Raw genomic sequence first — 18,587 nt, 5'->3', positions numbered from 1 at the left:
GTAAGTTAAAATTTCAAACATTAATAACTGAATCACCGGTTAGATTTTCATTGACTAGGGAAGCCTGATCTTTAGAGATCACTTTCAATTTTTTTCTACGTATTGTTACCTATTCAATTAACATACGCTGTCTGTTCCAAAAATATTTATTTATTCATCAATTTCTATTTTGTATCCTCCAAGGTAGTCTTTCTCGAATATCTCACACTCGTACCAGCGATTTTTTAAATCCTCCAAGCAGTTCTGACATGCACTTTTTGGTATGTCCTTGAGCTCTCTCGGTTTTTATCTCCTCAATCGCCGAAAAACGCCATCCTTTCATGGGTCTCTTCAATCCTGAGATCAGGAAAAAGTCGCAGGACACCAAATCTGGCGAATACGATGGCTGAGGCATGATGACTGTGTTGTTATTGGCCAAAAAATTACAAACACGCAATGACGAGTAAGTGATGCAAAATCTTTACATTTGATAGAACTTGGTGTGCTATTTTGGTCTTGGCTTCCCTAGGCTCTTCTCCATGATTTTTCATCAGTTATGACCCTTTAAAGCAAATCTGGATCGGCGTTGACGTCATTCAACAATTCCCGAGCAATGCTCATGCGGCGATTTTTTTGAACAAAATTCAATTTTGCTGCTACACGCCATAACAATTCTCTTCACTTTCTCAACATATTCATCGGTTGTTGATGTGCTGGGGCGTCCACGTCGAGCGTTATCATTTACATCTTATCTACTTCTTGTAAACATTTTTTGGACTCAGAGTACCACTCCGTTTGCCACTGTCAACATTTTCAGTGTTTTTGGGCACTCATTTCCATTTTCACACAAAATTTTAATCTACGTAGTCCGCGAAATTGGAACATATATTCAGTAAAGTGGTCTAGTGGAATATTCATCAGGTAATAATCTCATCGGATGCCTAAATTAGTCAGTTTTCACTACCTTTTCTGGGTTTAGAGCTTTTGACAATGCACTACCTAAATATATAGGATCGTCTCTGGCTAGGAAAGGTATAGAATCGACCATAACTGACTGGATATAGCCATGCTGGTAAACACAACTATGACTCTTCAAGTCGAGGCCATCAGGTCCAGAGTCACCAGAGGCTGTCCTCAAGAAAAATAGATCTGCAAGCTTATGCAGATGACCATGTCATCTTGGCAAGGTCCACGTCGGAAAGGATAGCTTGTGATATCCTCCAAAGCACGATGGACGTTGTTCACAGGCTGAAGGAGCAGATGTCTGTCAACCCCAGCAAAACTGTGATAATTCCCTTCACCAGGAGAAGAAAATTGGATGATCTAACGCCACTTCCCCTCAATGGTGAGATCATTCCATTTGGAACGGAGGTGAAATATCTTGGCATTGGAACGCTCACTTAGAAAAAGGTTTACACATTGACTTGTGCAATTGGCATATTGCCAATTGCACAAGTCAATTCAATGCAGAGTGCAACAGACTGTTGGGTAACACTGGAAGTCACAGCATTCTGGAAATGACCTCTGACTGTATGCCTCCAACTGCTAACTACGAACTGCCTTATAAAGTACTGTTCCCGAGTAGAGAGGACTGGATCATCTGGGAGAAGGAAAAATTGAGAGCAGATAGTTGTTGGTTCACAGATGGATCAAAAACACCTTCCGGTTCAGGTGCAGGTGTTTTCAGTCGCAGACCCAGGACAGAGATATCAACCTGCCTAGGAACCTATGCGAGTTTATTTCAAGCGGAAATTTACACTACTGAATTGTGTGAACACCTGGATGGCAAGAAGCTTCATTGACTTCTGGCAGAATCTTCTAGGATTGGCTCAGTCTAAGTCGCTTATTCACCCTTGGAAGCTTGATACCAAACAGTTGTTGGACTACAGTAGGGATGAACTACGATGTCTAACAGGCCTTCTCACATGTCACTGTCATTTGAATCATCATATGCAGAGACTCAAACTGTCGGAAGACAGTGTCTGTCGCATCTGTTTGGAAAATGATGAAACAGCAGAGCACATACTTACGGCAGAGCCGTACTCTTACCATCTGACCTGAAAGACCACTCACCATACAAATTAATCGGCTTCGTTAAGAAGCTGGGTTTATTTGGTTGAGTGTGAATAGGTGTGAGCCACAATAAACCCTTGCGGGTTGCAGTGGAGGGTCGAATAGACCCACTCACATTGGACCTAACCTAACCTCTTCTGGAAATTCTTGGTAGATGTGATAGAAACTTGAAAGGGAATCTTGATTGCTGACCAATGTAAGGAAAAGTTTAGTGAACCAGCTGAATCATTGTAGGAAAATTATTGGAGCTTGATAATTCAATTCCATTCCATTGTTCTTGTTTTTTACCATTTTCCCCAAAGTGTGACATGATTGAAAATTTTGAGATTTTTTCATAATTCTCTCAACATCGAATTCATTGATAACCAATGAAACAATTTCGACAAAATAAGCCCCATCCATTTTCTTATTCGTAATTTTTTGCCAAAAACAAAACCGTAATCATGCCTCAGCCACCATATTCACCAGATTTGCTCCCCTGCCACTTTTTCCAAGATTGGAAGACCCACGAAAGGAAGGCGTTTTGCGACGATTGAGAAGGACAAAATGGAAATTAATGAATAAATAAATATTTTTTGAGAAAACAGAATAGTATTTCAAGAGCTTTGGATTTTTGTCAGTCTCTTAGGAAGTAAATATCTATTCAACTTTTTTCCAGATTAAAACAATATACTCGAAACTTCTGGATGATAATCAAGATCGTAATGCAATTGTTTTCAACATAGACTCGCCTTTGCTGCTACACGTAAGTTGGTTCAGATTTCTCTGTAGTTCTGGTTATTTCTGACTTTTCGTTTCAGATGGTTGGAAATTGTGTAACTAATATTATGGTTCTAATAAGCTTTGAAGTGATGTATTGATTCAAATGGTGGAAGAGGGTCTATTCCAAAATGTTCCAAATTGTATTAAATTTAGAATGTTCATGAACAATCTATCTCAAATAAAACAACAAAATCGTAATAAAAATTTGTTAATAATTCATCACTTTCTTACAAAATATATAAAATTGTTACTTTTTTACCTTAATAGCTAAAACAATGAAAACAGTCTTACATATAACGGGAATTAAGGACCAAAACCATACGAATAATAGCACTGTATCGATAAAATCATTAGTACAAAATTATTAATTTTGCTCATGGTTTTCTTCTTTTTGTAGCTTCGACTGGCTTTCCTCCATCTGTTTCCTGATTTCTCTGCATTCGTCGCATTCCAAATCATCCAAACCTGAAAATTTTTATTTTCGATTAGATACAATATTTTCCCCTAAAAAATATATGAAAATGCAGTTTATTTGACCTATATATTTCGTAGAAATTCATACTAAATATAGGATTGAGAAAATACTTTTGTCTAATTTCTACTGAATTTATTATCAGTAGAAATCAGACAAAAGTATTTTCTTTATCCTATATTCAAATGCAATTCAGATGTGGTGCAGAGTAACTGGATTACTGATTCTTCTTTTAATTAGAATTAATTAGAATCTTCTTTAATTAGAAATACAATACATTATTCCAGTTATGATCACACTGTTGATCAAGTTTGAATTTCTGAAACATTTTGGAATATACTATCCATTAATGGTTTTTACAGGACTGGGAACAGAAAATAAAAATTTTTGTAATCATAGTGATAAAGTGAATCATTTGTTTTCACTTGCAGTAATTGAATAAATTGCTTCTCGTTTTATTCATAACATAAAATAAAACTTTGAGCATTGAACAACAAATCAAAAGGATTTGTTTTGAAGCCACAGATTTCACTTTTTTGATATTCATCAATTTGTCAGGACAGTTATCTTGTATACACTAGCTTTCTTTTTGAGGTTATGGAATATTCTAGAATACCGTGTGAATGAAATAAAAAATAAGACAAAGAGTGAAAAGAAAAAAGGGTAGTGGAATTTTAGAACACAAATGATGCACATTTGCTCAAAAGTCATTTTCCTCATGATTTTCTTTCTACTTGACCTTCTGAGTGCTTCCTTTTGTTTCTACTCTACATTTTACTTCATAATAAATACTACTTACTCAAACGATTACATGAGGTATCATTTTTGTGAATAAAATATAATTTTTCATGAAAAATACTCACCTTCATGACTATGACCACGATGAAGGTATTCATCAACCATGTGCATTACGTTTTCTTTAATAACGTTTGCCCTTTCCAATGCAGGTTGAACAAAGGGGTCCACTAAATTCCTTGCCTTCTCTACGGTTGGTTCCACGATGTTTTTGGCAGTTTGCAGGGCCGGATCGGTGTAGGAGCGTGCCGAGTCTACCACAGGACTAACATAGTTCTTGGTTGTGTTGTAGATCTGTTGAAGAATCTGCTTGAGGCGTCGTTAGATTTATTGATGATAGATGGTACAAGAGATGCGGGGACAGACGATGATGAAAAAAAAATGAGTTTCTTGTCAACAAATAATTTTGAAAAGGAACAGAAATCAAAAGATTAGATTTCACATTGCGGAGAGAGTGGTGAATATTTTTATAATAAAATAAAGAATGGAAAAATAGGAACACATAGTAACAATAATGATCAATATATTTTGAATACCCATTTTTTTGTGTTCCTTCAAAAAATTGTTCAATTTTTTTTTCAGTTGTACCTATTGTTTATATATTTTGTATCTTCAAATGTAACTTTCACTGTACAAAAAATCACGAGTGAAATACAGATACATCTAGGAAGTTATAGAATCAAAATATTATCAAGAAATGGTAAAATACTGAAGTAAAAATAATATATTGTGAATATAGAAATAAATACAAATCTAGAGGTGAAATCTAAGATACTTAGTAGAAAAAAAAAAAGAAAAATGAAGTGATGTAGCCGGCATGACTCGTATTTGTTGCCTGTTGCTTTTATCCAAATTTTTTATTTCACATGGAGAACATCGCTCAGTGTTGTCAACAAGTGGTGTCGCTAGTGAGCCTTCTCATCACAATCCACATCTAGCAGGTACGTTATTTGTGAATATTTTCATTATTTAAAAGTCTTTGAAATATTGTTATTCTATTTGGCAGTGAACATGGTACGGATCAAAGGGCTGGTGATAGAGTTTTGAGCTGTCCCGCATTGTGAGACATTGAAATTGCGGAACAAAAATACCATAGTACAAAAGTAAATCTAACATCAAGTTGTTGATCTAGCTTGTCCCATTTGCTATTTCTTCCACCATCTTCTTCGTTATTGAGCATAGGCTGCTATAATGATGAAAGCAGAGCTAGCAGCAGCAGCAGCGTTTGGTTAAATTTTTACTTCAAAACTAAGTTTGGTTTGAACTGGCAAGTGGTTTTGGTTTAGGCACACAACTCTGTTGAAACCATGTATCCGGATACAAATTGTTGTTTCCAATAAATATGTTGGTAACATCCATCAACATGATGCCACCATTTTGTTGGCCGGTCTGTACTTATCTTGATACTGACTATTCCAGTTCCTGTGATGTTGGTTCGTCCCAGAATTCCAGCTGGAATATTCCAGTTTTGTTCAACATTTGGAAACCAAATTAACTCCAGTCATGCTTAGTACTGCCGAGGCATCGGACTGATAAAATTTTAGGTACCAGTCTGCACCTGATTATTATTAGCAATAATTAAAATTGAAAACAATGAAAACTATTAGCCTGAATTATTCACGTTATATTTATTTCTATTCAGTTTTTCAAATCGATTCACTTTTTTGTACCAACCCAAAACAAATATTTCGGCCTTATGTTACTTTTACATGTTTTTGGAATATATGATACCTACTATTGAAAGAAACATTTGTTCCATCACAATAACAATTAATGAATTTCTGATGATTAAAAAAAATATTCTTGCTACTTCAGAAAATATGGAGCAGAATAAATTATGTTTTATTATTATTAAAACAGAAAAAAAAACTTAAAAAGTTCAATAATCAAAACTCAATTTGAAATGTTTCCATGTTATCATTACTGTATAATTGTTTTTTTTTATTTATTTCTCAACGTTACATTTATTTTGGAGTTTTTTAAAATATTTGTGGTATTCCTAATTTAAATCATTCAAATATTCTCCAAGCAGATTGTCAATAATCTTCCATTTTGATGTGACTCTTTCATTTTTGAAGTTTCTATAATATTTCAACAAATAGTTGTCCAAACTCCTACCATTCAAATAGGTACTTCCAAAAAATAAATTCTCACAATCGTCCTGTTAATTTACTCGAAATGATTCATTTAAATATGATGAAGCTAGGGGTGCAGAAACATTGATGATGAACTAAATTGATACTGACCTCTGAAGCAGGCAATTTCATAGCAGGAACCTTGCTTTCAACGTAGTCCAACCCTGTGCACAGGACATCATCTACCTTTTTAATGGGTCCTTCTAAGTTTTTGATCACGGGCGTGGCGATTGGTTTTCCTGCTTCTACCGCCATACACACTGTATTTTCTGCCGTGGAAAGAGTCCAGTTTGTAAGACTGTTGAAATCCTGCAAAAGCCAAGGTATTGACCTCAAATAACCTGACTTCAAACAACCGAAGCAATATAAAATCAGGGAAGATTCAAAACATGTGTATGTGTACCTACTGTTCAAAAAATAAGGTGAATGTTCAAATTTCACGAACATTCAGGAAATCATAATTGAAGAGGTACCTCAGGTATATACGAATTGTAGAGGTTTAGGTAATTTGATGGAGATAGTCCCAATTGAAGTTACCTGTGGTATATAAATATTAACATAAGAAGCAACTGTAGTATTCAAATCCCTGTTGAAGAAGCTACTGTGTTAGCGAAACATGTCGTGATATACTTTTTAAATAAACTTTGTGGAAATCGAGGTACCACGTATCACGTATCAATATTGGGGTTGCCAATCATTGAGGGGGCTAATTAAAGTTTACAAATATAAATATACAATTCGGGAAGGCCTGTATATATGAAAATACCAGTGAATGAAGTTTCAAGTTGGTTTATGTTACTGGAGAAGGTCTAAAAAATGTTTTTCCCAAAAATACTTTTTCAGCGAAATACTTTTTCAACGAAATACTTTTTTAAAATATTTCCATTACTCACTTTTACTTTCCCATAAATGTTCGTTGCGGTTTGGATTGTGGACTCAACAACTGGCAACTTGGCTATTCTGTTGACAGATTCCATACAAGTGGGGTGGGAAATTGCGAGGGGTCCTTGAACTTGATCTGCTGCCATTTCTGAATTCTGAAATCAACATGAATTGTGAGAATACTGAGAATTGAAAGAATATTTTGATATTTGTTACAAATTAATAAAATCCTTTGTTTTCCTGAAATCGAAGAAGTATTTTATACATTATTCCCTAACAATGATCAATGTTGATTTTAATGGTACTGAAGCTAACAAAAATAACCCTTTCAAATTAAACGAATTTGGCTGGGATTTAATCAAATAGGTGAATGAATGTCATTACGATGCCATCGATGCCATAAGAAGATCAAACTTATTACGTGACATATAAAATAGTAATTAAGGAATCTATATACACAGTTACTTCTTTCAAAATTGATTACTTCCTTCCTTTCTTTGGAAGATTCCCATATTTTTCAATATCAAGATAGAGAAGTAGAAAGCCAAAAACTTTCTCAAAAACTAACAAATATAGTTTAATAATAATGCTTTATTGATTACATTTGATTTGCTACAAAAATGTTATGAAATCGTGCCTGTCTTCATTCCCTATTTGTTTTAAGAATAATAAATGAGATATACTTGTATTCAATTCCTTATAGAGATATTGCTTGATTTTTCATGAATCCTAAAAATTATGAACTGAAACTAAAGAGATGTTCCAATAATAACCACATCCTAAACGCTAGTAAGGATTGCCGGAAAAATAATACTACCATAGGTAACTTTTAGCACCGTTTGCAAATTGTTAAGTGGAAAGATCAGCGTCGACTAGTTTTTTTGGAAAAAAGCTTTCGGTTTCATTTCTCAAAAGCCAGAAAATATACCTTTTCAATTTGACATCTAGTAGATATCTTGATACTGCAAACTTCAATCTCACTAAAGGCGGATTTCCACGGGCTCGCTTGTGACTAGTTTCGTTTTCAAAAACAGTAACAAAAAACTTGTTTCAGTTTCGAAAAAAAAAATTGTTTGTTTCGAAAACAAACCCGAATTCCACCAGACAAAACTAGTGCGAGTCGCGTGTTTTGCTGTGAAATATTTACTATCTTTTTCAATAAACGAATTATTTTTATCATGCCTTCTCTAGACGATGTTTTTATAATGGCAGCGATTTTTTCATGATCGAATCATTTTAGCGAAAGGAGCGATAGCAAAAAAAAACAAGATATTGGATGGGACCAATGTTAAGAAAACGAATACATTATGGCACGGATAAAATTCTGTCAGTTTTGATAAATGATGAATGAAACTGAGATCATGTTTCGGAATTTTTTAAGAATGCCTAAACACAAATAAAAATAAATTAAAAAAAACAATTTCAGAACATACTGTACCTATTCAAAAAAACACGTAAGGCTTACAAAATGATGACTGTAAATAAAAGAAGTAAAACATCATTTTTTTTTATAATATAAACCTTCATATCAGAAAAAAAAAATTATGGATGATAAGAAACTCACCTCGATATCAACAGGACAATAACCACAATTTCGAAAATAAGTGTGTCTAATCTATCTCACAGTTGAGGAGCAAGTGATATATTCCAATCGAAGGCTATACTAAATGAGTTTATAAAAACCTCTGATAAGAACAACCAATTTTTTCCTCTAGCATTGGAATGGCATTGACACTGAACATGTCTACAAATATTTGCTAGGCCGATAAAACAGATGGAGTTTTGTCAAAACTGAATATATATGGTTGAATTTATTACTGCGATTATTTTTGCAGGGAAAAACGTATAAACTACGATGTGATCATTAAAATATTTTTCTCTCTATTTAAAAGTTCCATTTCAACCATGAACAATGGAAAGACATTTCAAAGTCGTTTTATCCATCTACTTAATGAACAGACAGTTAAAAACAATATAAAAACCGCCATATGAAGGCGGGCCCAGCAGTCGATAGGGTCATTATTTACACATTATTTTCAAAATGGTACCATTTTCGGTTATAAAGTAGGTGTCATCTTGGTAATAGAACACTCAGTACGTTATTGCATTTTTAGTTCGTGGATCCTGCATCCAAGTATTCAGTTTTCAAAATGACGATGATTTGAAATATTGCCGTTGAATTGCCAAACATAGGTTAAGTTAGGTTAGGTCCAAAGTGAGTGGGTCTATTCGACCCTCTACCGCAACCCGCAAGGGTTCATTGTGGCTCACACCTATTCACACTCGACCAAATAAACCCAGCTTCTTAACGAAGCCGATTAGTTTGTACGGTGAGTGGTCTTTCAGGTCAGATGGTAAGAGTACGGCTCTGCCAAACTCTAAAAACCTGATTCGCTCCCCAGCGGCGCAGGCACACAGTATGTTCTCTGCTATTTCATTTTCCAAACAGAGGCTACAAACACTGTCTTCCGACAGTCCCGAGTCTCTGCATATGATGATTCAAATGACAGTGACCTGTAAGAAGGCCTGTTAGACATCGTAGTTCATCCCTACGATAGTTCAACAACTGTTTGGTACTAAGCTTCGAAGGCTGAATGAACGCCTTGGAATGAGCCAATCCTGGAAGATTCTGCCAGAAGTCCATAAATCTTCTTGCCATCTAGGTGTTCTATGTTTGTTTGGCAAAGCCTAAAGCGATGCCTATAACAGGTTCTGATCCGATGAACCTGCTTGCAGCACACTCCTCTGCAAGGGAATCAGCAGCATCATTGCCTTCCAGGCCAGTATGGCCAGGAATCCAGACCAGAGACAATCTGTTGAGTCTTCCTATCGAGGATAGTCATTTTTTGGCAATTTGCTACCAATTTAGACGTTGGTCGGTAGGAGCCAAGAGCTTCCAACGCCGCTTGACTGTCCGATAATATTTTTATTGACTTGTGTATTCGGTTGGATTTCCGCACACAATTCAATAGCGTAAATTTCCGCTTGAAATATAGTCGCATAGGTTCCTAGGCAGGTTAATATCTCTGTCCTGGGTCTGCGACTGAAAACAGCGGGGCAGGTGTTTTTTATCCATCTGTGAACCAACAACTATCTGCTTTTAATATTTCCTTCTCCCGGAGGATCCAGTCCTCTCTACTCGGAAACAGTACTTTATAGGTAGTTCGCAGTTGACAGTTGGAGGCATAATGTCAGAGGTCAGTCCCAGAATGCTGTGACTTCCAGTGTCAACCAACAGTCTGTTGCACTCTGCATTGAATTGATTTGTGCAATTGGCAATATGCACAAGTCTATATGCAGTCCATCTAGCCTCTCTCTCCCGAAAAATGTGGAGAGGAGGTAGCTCTAGAAGGATCTCCATGTCCGCTGACGGTGTGGTACTAATGGCACCACTGATAGCCAGGCAAGCCTGTCTCTGTAAGCCAGAGAGCTTCGCCTGGGCCGTTTTCTGTAAAGCATTCGGCCACCAGGCAATTGCACCAATTGCCAAACATACTCGTGAGTTTTAACGAGTATACTAAAACCACCTAAACGAGAAAATAATCAAAACGTAATGTACCTATCAAAAGTGATTCCAGACACTGAGAAGCATCCAGGAACTCAAAGACATACACAGGTTTCAGTATAATTTTAAATAATGTTCCTTTCAGTTATGTGCCCTAAGTTCCAAGAATAAGAAGCATTTCTGGGAAAGAAGGTTTTTGGCTTTCTACTACTCCATCTCGATACAAAAAAAGATGAGGGCATCTTCCAAAGAAAGGAAGGAAGTAATCAATTTGAAAATAAGTAACTCTATACATGGATGTGTAGATCATGCAAAGAAGTAACTTTCAGACACAAACTGAAAGAAAGTCCTCCTGAAACAGCTTTTTCCATATGAACATTGAATTACACGAAAGAAAAAAAATCTTTCGAAACAAATACTTCTATATGAACACTGAACTATACAGAAGATACTTTTCTTTAATCAGTTTGTATTTCAAACATTCGTTGTGGAATAAAATCAGATATCATTCACATGAGTTCTACTTTAAATGAATGGTAACAAATTGCACTTACATGGAACACTGTCATCCTCACTGGTATACATCGATGTTTCGCCGTAAGATACTTGCCCTAAGGCTCTTCAGTACCAAATTGGATAACATTATAGAAAAAACACACAATTCATTCTTGAATTACGATTTTTAATGTCACGGAATAAGCTTGATCTGCTTATGTCATCGATGACAGTGTTCCATGTGAGTACAATTTGTTACCATTCATTTAAAGTAGAACTCATGTGAATGATATCTGATTTTATTCCACAACGAAAGTTTGAAATACAAACTGAATAGAGAAAAGTATCTTCTGTATAATTCAGTGTTCATATAGAAGTATTTGTTTCGAAAGAATTTTATTCTTTCGTGTAATTCAATGTTTACATGAAAGTAGCTGTTTCAGGAGGACGTTCTTCCACTTTGTGTCTGAAAGTTACTTCTTTGCATGATCTACACATCCATGTATAGAATTACTTATTTTCAAATTGATTACTTCCTTCCTTTCTTTGAAAGACTCCCTCATATTTTTTTGTATCGAGATGGAGTAGTAGAAAGCCAAAAACTTTCTTTCCCAAAAATTAATCACTCCCAAAAATATAACCCCTTCAATTCAAAGAAGCATTTCATTTTCGAAATCAGCCTAATGAATTTCTTCCTCTTTTTGGAATTCACAATGAAAAAAATCATCATAAATAATTCAATGTTGTTCTAACTTTAACAGTGTTCAAAGTATCTATTTTTAAAGAAGTTACGTTTCAAAAATAAAAAAATGGTCGAGTATCTATGTTTTCAATTATGTAGTGAGGATACCCGCTAGGAACATGTTATTTAAACATGAAACTCCAATATATTTCATTTTAATTTCTTTGTAAAACTATCAGCTTTTATATAATTAACTCATTTTCATCATTTGTTGTGACATAACTTATAATGACATTTATTTTTAACGGGTCAATAGTTCAGACCACTTCACGATAAGGCGACAATAAATGTAATTTCAAACTATCAAGACTACAAAACTACGATTTCGTTTCGAGTAATTTATTTGAGGTCGTTCAATGTGACTGATAATCGATAAAGTATTGACAAACACAATAACAAAAATACGAATGTTATCACACATTTAACCAAGAAGTAATTGAGGTAATTAATGAAATATGATAATTTCATTTTTATGCTTACTCATTTGAATTTTAATGAACCGAAACCATAACAATTGTTACTCAAATATTTCAAATATAGTTGCCATAAAGTATCAAAAACTTCCACAACCATTATTTGTTTGTCAGTAATCAGAATTCCAAAAATTTCCGGCAATGGAATAATTTCAATTGTTCAATTCCAATGTACTTTCCAATATCATGAGTGGCACAACGAATGAAAATTCATAATTTCCTCAATAAGATATTACATATTATCCATATTCAGTAAACAGTAATTTGTTTTTCCACTAACCAGCTGCTGGCCCCTACGAACGATAAATCTCAGAAGCCTTTGAGCGTGTGAATCCTAGCATTAGTTTGTGTCTATTCCTACTAACAGACTTCCGAATATAAGGGATATATAGATATAGTAGATATATCCTTGACAGCTCTCACCATTGTCCTCAACAAAAAAAGTCGAAACTAAATTTTTTGTTCAGAAACTGGTTACTTTCCATCACGTTCTCCTTGGACAAACAAAGATTCTACATCGAGAAAATCTATCTAGGAAATATCTAAAAGTAACGGGTTCAATTTCAGAAGGTGTGCATTGTGTGCATTGGCTTCATTCCGACTTCTTCTCTATTGAGAATGACTATCTATGTCGCGAAGCTGCAAGGTCATCATTTACAAATTGTTTATACTTATGTTCATGTATGTCGGCTATTTCAAAGAGTTCTCTTTTTACTAAGTTATCTGGAGTGTTAGTTAGGTTAGGTCCAAAGTGAGTGGGTCTATTCGACCCTCCACCGGAACCCGCAAGGGTTTATCGTAGCTCACACCTATTCACACTCTGCCAAATAAACCCAGCTTCTGAACGAACCCGATTAGTTTGTATGGTGAGTGGTCTTTCAGGTCAGATAGTAAGAGTACGGCTCTGCCGAACTCTAAAGACCTGATTCGGTCCCCAGCGGGGCAAGCACAAAGTATATACTGTGAATAAGGTAGTCGGGTAGTCAAGTTGCAAGATTCCCACCTTCCCATATGAGGGTTTTTACACGTCAGCTACACCTAACGATGCCTTAGATTCAGCCGTGCACCACAGTGCACCAAAACCACAGGCTTTTTCGCCTGTGGTTTTGGTGAATCATCACCTGAGCGCAAATGTTTGCTAACCTGCTTATGGGGGGTTTGTTCCCCCACCTGAGACAGATTCTGCGTACGACACTCAAGAATTTGGTGCAAGGCGGTTTTATAAGGTCCTGCACTACCAAACCTTTTTTTCAAGGTCAGTTGGAGTCGTAAATTGATAGGTGTGAACATACCTTTTTGAGTGAACTTTATCAAAGGTCATTATTATCAGTTACCAGCTAATATGACAATAACAGAAAAAAATTAAGGTATTAATTAGTTTAGCGCTCTGTAAGCCCGGCCGTACACGGACCACATATCTGCAGTTGAGGCAACCACAACATTGTGGTCCTGTTGACTGCACTTCGCGATTGACCCAACCACATTTTTGTGGTCGACTTGCGGTCATACAAACCGCACTTGCAGTTGAGGCAACTGACATCTATATTTTGTGGTGTCAGAGTTTAGTGCCAGTTTAAATATGGATTTCGAAGAAGCACTACTACTTCCTATTTCGAGGAGAAGGAGAAGACGTAGGTAGGTAGGATCGTTTTGGGTACATCCACTTCTGGTTGCGCGACTGCAGGAAGAAAATTTTTATATTTTGTAATAATTGTAATGGAGAAACAATTTTATTATGCAAAAAACTGAAATTAGTTTACTACCGGTAAACTCTGGCAAGATGAAAAAAAATTTTTAATTACTTCAGAATGTTCATTAGTTTTTTTGATGGATTGATAAGAATTTTGAAATTAAAATTGAACGCTGCGTGAGACCAATATGAGAAAAAGTACACGTGTACCGTGTACACGTGTTAGGAACAGATTTTTAAACAGACAGACAGTGTACACGGTTGGGTACGTTACAGAGTTGCGGAATTCCGCTACTGTGGCGGAATTTACTCGACGGTAGCGGCATAGCGGATTTGAACATTAAGTAGCGGAATTTTCTACAAATAACCAATATTGAAAAAAATGGAAGAAGAGGCAGTGGACAGCACTTCCTCTCTTCTTGTATTGGCCTCAGCTACCAAGACTATCCGGCCAGTGGGTCGAAGCTGACAGTTGACACTTGAATAATTGAATGCACAGTCAATACGTTATAGTCTTAGTAGCTGAGATCATTACATGATGATCGAGAAAAAGAATATTTTTGGATATTTTCATTCATATCATGAACCATATAACCTCCAATATCTTGAAACCATAAGTCTCGACTGTCTCGAGTATTATAAATTATCTTTGCCTGGTTTGGTGATACAAAATATTTTCAAATGCGGTTTTTTCGATTGGTTGGGAAAGAGATCAAAAATATTCGTAGATAAAAAATTTAGTTTTATGCCAACGTTTCGATTTGGATTTAATAAAGCCCGAAACGTTGGCATAAAACTAAATTGTTTATCTAAGAATATTTTTGATCCCTTTCCCAACCAATCTAAAAAACCGCATTTGATTATAAATCATATGGAACAAATTACAGTGGAAATGAAAAATAGTTCATCTGATTGTAGCTTGAACGAAAGAGCTACCGCAGTTGAAATTAACGAAAACGAGACCTGTTCGAAAAATACTAAAAGTCTCACAAACAAACTTTGGTTGTCTGATTCCAATTCGAAAGGATGGATTAGATCTGTCGCTAATGATCGTTCAAGAGTGTGACTATACGTACGTGAACAAATTGATTTTTATTTTTACTTTTCAAAATCATCATTTCAAGCTAAGAAATATTCAGTCGAGACGACAACTTTCAAAAATTAACTACTGTAAATTTTGAAAATTAGGTACCATTTACTGAGTTGCGCGGTTGAAAATTAGCATAATCCTGATTCCTGATACTGATGACAGTTCAGTTTCGTGATATCTGACCGGTACACAAACTACAAACTGTAAGTTCTGTGGTGTTTGATTTTGGATAGGTCGCATGCACGAACTGATCCCGTCAGATACATAAGCGTAGCGGAATATGAAGCAGTGTAGCGGAATTTTGGTTCATTTATAGATCATCCAGTTGGCAACACACGACTGCAAGTTTGTGGTTAGTGTACGGCGGATGCCGCGATGACATCTCGGCGGAGATCAGCAGCAAGTTGACTGCAGACGCCCGTTTTGACTTTTGTGAACGCCCGTGTACGTGTAGTACAGTATTTCTTATGGGCGGCTTGAGTTCGCTGGAACGCGACTGCAATTGTGTGGTCGATCCGACCGCAAAATCTGGCTCGTGTACTGGCTTTCTAAGCTTTCAAATGACTGTCCTGTCGCAATTCAAATGATTTATAGATACGTGTCAGGAAGTAAGACTTTTCTGGTAGAGTTCAAAATGGTGTGAGCTACAACGAACCTGCGCGGTTTGCAATAGACTGTAGAATAGACCCATTTACATCAAACCTAACCTAACCTGCTAGAAACTAGAGCATAAAAACCACCACAATCCAACAAGATCTCATCAGGGATAATAGGGATGCGACGATCCCTAATGGAAAAGCCTGACAAGGTAAAGGCGACATCTCCCGGCTGTCTAATGAATCGATAGACCTCGAAACCGGTCTGTAGGTGATCTAATCGAATAATTTCAGGATGGTCCTGCTGCTGGATGAACGAGAAAAATCTGCGAGACTGCATAAATGTCTTGCATACATGCATAAATGTCTGTTGGATATAATTCAGCGTGGTATTAGCCGGGGAAGCAGTACCAGTTGGGAGAGATGAATATTTCGAGATTTCATTTCGAAATATTCATTTTCTAATGGATCCTCGAATATAAGAGTTATACGACAATCGCCAAGGCCACGAAAGTCAATCATATTCATGGATTGAGTCTCCTGTAGATACTATAAATCATCCACCGTCCTCACTCTAACCTAACCTATACCTATAACAAACCCACTATTCTGAAAGAATGGCCTGGTATTTTGTAAATTCAGTGCTTCAACGGCCTCGATTATTTCTTCTGAAAATGGCATAAATATGAGCGTAAATATACGTACCCGTGGTAAGAATTCTGTACTCTCAATTATTTTCAACTACAGTCAAACAAGGCTCATAAATTGTACCACAATAATGGTTTGTGTAGCATTCAAATTTTTGAGAAATTTTCGATATTATAAGTACTACATGGGCCGAAAAGTCTCGGACCTAACGCATAGATGGCATTAGTCTTATTACATTCACCACTTTTTCAGTTAGTACTAGCTTTCAACAGAAAACTGTTGAAATTTTATGATATTCTACTTATGATTTTGTGAGTTATTGTGCTAAGAGTTATTGTGCTAACTACTTTTGTTATGTTCAAAACAATAGATCAAATATCGTGTTTTACGCTGCTTCTAGATGGGAACAAATACCGATCAAGCGAAGCAATGCCTTGAAAAGTGTTATAAGGACTCCGCTTCATCAGAAGCAACAATTAAACGCTGAGTTGCTGACTTCAAACGTGGTGGTAGAGACACCGATGATGCAGAACGCAGTGGACGTCCAAATGATGACAGTAACACTAGAAAACATGACAAAATTTCACAAAATCTTTTTGAATGATCGAAAAGTGAAGTTGCGTGAGTTGGCTGACATTGTAAAGATTTCAAAAGAACGTATTGGCTTTATATTGCTTGAACATTTGACTACGAAAAAGCTCTGCTCAAAGTGAGTGCCACGCGAGCTCACTGATCAAAAACAAGAACGTCTTGATGATTCTGAGCAGAGTTTGGCCATGTTTAAACATAACAAGCCGGAATTTTTACATCGATATGTGACAATGAATAAAACATGGATCCATCTCTTCACTCCAGAATCAAAACGATCATTTGAGTAGAGAACAACTGGTGAACCTCGTCTAAAGCGTCCGATAGCACAACAATCGGCTGGAAAGGTTATGGCCTCGGTATTTTGAGATGTGCGTGGTGTAATATTCATCGACTATCTTGAGAAGAAGGGAAATTCCATCAACAGTGAATTTTATATAGCGTTACTGGAACATTTGAAGGCTGAAATTGCGGAAAAACATCCCTATTTGAAGAAAAGGAAAGTGCTGCTCCATCAAGACAATGCACAGTGTCACAAGTCAATGAAAACGTTGGCAAAATTGCGTGAATTTGGCTTCGAATCCTTCCGGTATCGGTATCGCACGTTAACAGGTACATGAGACTTCCTAAATCCTTAATGATTTACGACTTCTGAAGGTTGTCGTTGATATAAAGAAACGAAAGAAAGCATAGTAGAAACCTTCACTGAAAAAATTGCTTTCTAATCGTTTTGAAAGGTTCCGGAAAATTTTATTGAAGTCGGAAACTTGACTGTATTCTGAACCGATTCCCTAGCTTTCATGTGCCTCAGGGCAAAAATTCGTTACTATCAAATCAACCTTTTTACGTAGATACCTAATTACCCACTAAAACCACTTCTTTCGCCAGCCCTGAATTCAACCGGCTAGAAATATATCACCAACACGAACAATGCATACATGTATCACCTGACAAATTATAGTAACATTTATGGTTTTCAAAAAATTATATAGCTACAAGTCTAACCGTATTCGTTAGGTACTCCGATACAAGCAAACATTTATTTACACGTAAGTAAAATAAATATATTGTTTTCTCACCTGCCTATTTCACAATATTTAACCAAATTTCAGAGCGCACGTCAGTTGTAATCAACACTCCAATAAGTACTTGTGTTGTTCACGAATACTTTAGAATGCTGAAATTTACGTACACACGTTGTATTTATAGAAATAAACTTTTCCAGGCTCTGATAAGCGTTGTCTACTACATTAACTGGTCTTCAAAACCAAAACCTATGACACACACTCATCACGATACTTTGAATCATGATTCAACTGTACCGTGCGATCGGGTCCAAAGTTCTCCCCATTGAGTTGTTTCCCTTTGAGACAATGAAAGCCATAGCCGTGCGTTTGGGACTGTGGAAGGGCGCTATAGGGGCACGTTTAAGAACCCGCATACGTTCAAATGAAATAATAATAATGTTTATTGGTAAACAAACATTCAAAATACAATGGATAATACATTACAATAAACAACAGCAGGATGAAATCCAACCGTTTTGGTTGGGAATGGGCATGGGAGGGTTTCCGGATCTTGTATTCCTAACAGGTGTGATAGTAACAAGGGTATGAACATTAAAATCTAATTTACATTTATTATCAATTATTGAGTGAAAGC

The 18,587-nt window shown here is 36.2% G+C and overlaps 1 protein-coding gene across 4 annotated transcripts; it reads right to left on the bottom strand.

Annotated features, from left to right (window-relative positions):
• Positions 1-3,006: 3,006 nt before the first annotated feature.
• LOC111503049 (perilipin-5) lies at positions 3,007-18,265 on the bottom strand. Of its 4 annotated transcripts, none has more exons than XM_023157268.2 (5): positions 18,005-18,265; positions 7,110-7,253; positions 6,328-6,525; positions 4,150-4,375; positions 3,007-3,279 (listed from the first exon to the last, which is right to left on the bottom strand). In XM_023157268.2, exons 2-5 carry the CDS (start codon positions 7,242-7,244, stop codon positions 3,179-3,181), a joined length of 660 nt encoding a protein of 219 aa, XP_023013036.2. In that variant the 5' UTR covers positions 7,245-7,253; positions 18,005-18,265; the 3' UTR covers positions 3,007-3,178. The 4 variants fall into 4 exon arrangements, with proteins under 4 accessions (XP_023013036.2, XP_023013020.2, XP_074039399.1 ...); XM_023157252.2 differs by having other exon boundaries at positions 4,150-4,387; positions 18,005-18,206; XM_074183298.1 differs by lacking the exon at positions 18,005-18,265 and adding an exon at positions 16,395-16,524 and having other exon boundaries at positions 4,150-4,387.
• Between the last annotated feature and the right edge of the window lie 322 nt (positions 18,266-18,587).

Source organism: Leptinotarsa decemlineata, unplaced genomic scaffold (genome assembly GCF_025532065.1).
Source record: "Leptinotarsa decemlineata unplaced genomic scaffold, Ldec_3_MD MMD2_tig00026336_RagTag_RagTag, whole genome shotgun sequence".
NCBI classification, from domain to species: domain Eukaryota; kingdom Metazoa; phylum Arthropoda; class Insecta; order Coleoptera; family Chrysomelidae; genus Leptinotarsa; species Leptinotarsa decemlineata.
The sequence above is the reverse complement of the archived record's forward strand: the minus strand, read 5'-3'. Positions and strand labels throughout refer to the sequence as shown.

What these genes read in the sequence shown, in the direction of transcription:
- LOC111503049 (XM_023157252.2), bottom strand. Translation starts at nt 7,244, where the DNA reads ATGGCAGCAGATCAAGTTCAAGGACCCCTCGCAATTTCCCACCCCACT. An exon ending in ACATTTATGGGAAAGTAAAA is followed by an intron (nt 6,526 to 7,109) that starts GTGAGTAATGGA and finishes TGGCTTTTGCAG; the next exon opens with GATTTCAACAGTCTTACAAA. An exon ending in TGAAATTGCCTGCTTCAGAG is followed by an intron (nt 4,388 to 6,327) that starts GTCAGTATCAAT and finishes CGCCTCAAGCAG; the next exon opens with ATTCTTCAACAGATCTACAA.